This window comes from Entamoeba dispar, genomic scaffold (assembly GCF_000209125.1).
Source record: "Entamoeba dispar SAW760 scf_1105229463367 genomic scaffold, whole genome shotgun sequence".
Classification (NCBI taxonomy): domain Eukaryota; phylum Evosea; order Mastigamoebida; family Endamoebidae; genus Entamoeba; species Entamoeba dispar.
This window is the reverse complement of record NW_001855657.1, coordinates 1-1,541: the sequence shown is the minus strand read 5'-3', so window position 1 is coordinate 1,541 and position 1,541 is coordinate 1. Positions and strand designations below refer to the sequence as shown.

The window sequence follows — 1,541 nt, the reverse complement described above, 5'->3', positions numbered from 1 at the left end:
TATCAAATTCATGTATTAATCTTTTTATTTCTTCTTCTTTAAGTTGTTTTCTTAATTTTATTTCTAATAATTTTAGTGCAAAACATCTATAGAATGTTAGAATTTATTCTTCTCTATTTGTTTGCTTCAATTATTTTTTGAATGTCATGATCAGATGTAGTGATCTTCTTATGTTGATTTCACATCTCTTCGATTGAATTCTGCGTTAACTTTCTTTTTTTGGAAGATCATCTTTATTTGATGATATTTCATCAGTTACTACCACATTGGGGGTGAGGTCATTCACAATTTGTGTTTCAGATGAGTCTGATATAATGTGATTTATCTCTTCTTTCTTCTCGTGTAATTTTATTTTGTAATTTAAATAATTTATCTTTCATGAAGTATACTTGTTGTGATAAATTGTTTACTTCAGACATTTTCCTTTCTGATTCAGCATTGAATTCGAATAATTTTCTATCACTTTCTTGTTTTTTAGTGTTTATCTCCTTCTCATGCTTCTTCTTTAATGACATAATGTCATTTGATAATTTATTAATGGTCTGGTCATTCTTTTGTATTTCTTCTTTTCTTCTTTCTCTTTAATAGCCTCCTCTATTCTTTAATTCTTTTATCTTTTTCATTGTTCTTTTCTTCTTCTTCTTTTAATTTAATATTTTCTTTTTCATTAAACATCTTCTTCTCTTCATTGTCCCTCTTTTCCTCAGCAAGCCTCTCCTTTCTCTCTTTTATTAGCCTCTTCTCCTCAAAAAGCATCATAAAATAAATAAAATAAAAGATATAAAATAAATAGAATAAAAAAGATAAGAATAAGAATATAAAAATAAGAATAAAAAAAGAATTATAAAACAAATATAAAGAATGATATATCAATCAATAAGATAGAAAAGAGTAATATCAAAAAGAATAAATAAGAAAAGAATAATAATAATATAAATGATAATCAATTATAATTTATTTCTACTTCAAATTATATTGTATTTCATTTATTGTATGTTTATTTCATTCATCATCATTTGTTAAAACAATTTCTTGGTATTGTTTTATTTTTCTTTAATTCTTCAGCATTTCTACATTTATAAAAACAAGATTTTCCAAATGATGTAATTGATGATGGTATATTAATTGTTGTTAATGATGAACATCTGGAAAAACATCCATTTCCTATTTCACTAATTGACGATGGAATATTAATTGATGTTAATGATGAACATCCATCAAAACAATAATATCCTAATTTAATAATTGATGATGGTATGTTAATTGATTTTAATGATGTGCATTCATAAAAACATAGATATCCTAATTTACTAACTGATGATGGTATATTAATTGTTGTTAATGATGAACATTTATTAAAACAATGATCACCTAATTTAGTAATTGAAGAAGGAATAATAAATTCATTGATATCTTTCTTGAAAATATTCTTTCCATTGATTATTTCTAGATTATGTGGTATTTCAGTACTAACTAACACTGGTTCATTCATAAATATTCTTTCTTCACTTATAAATTGTAGATTATCTATATTAATTGTT

The 1,541-nt window shown here is 23.6% G+C and overlaps 1 protein-coding gene across 1 annotated transcript, besides 3 other annotated features; it reads right to left on the bottom strand.

Annotated features, from left to right (window-relative positions):
- Positions 1-688: part of a repeat region that runs on past the window's edge.
- Positions 689-768: 80 nt separating this feature from the next.
- Positions 769-859: a microsatellite.
- A 28-nt stretch (positions 860-887) lies between these two features.
- Positions 888-954: a microsatellite.
- Positions 955-1,012: 58 nt separating this feature from the next.
- On the bottom strand, positions 1,013-1,492 carry EDI_244650 (uncharacterized protein; the record flags this gene model as incomplete). The annotated part of the gene is made up of 1 exon (XM_001740927.1): positions 1,013-1,492. The coding sequence occupies one exon, from the start codon at positions 1,490-1,492 to the stop codon at positions 1,013-1,015; it is 480 nt and encodes a 159-aa protein (XP_001740979.1).
- Positions 1,493-1,541: the final 49 nt, after the last annotated feature.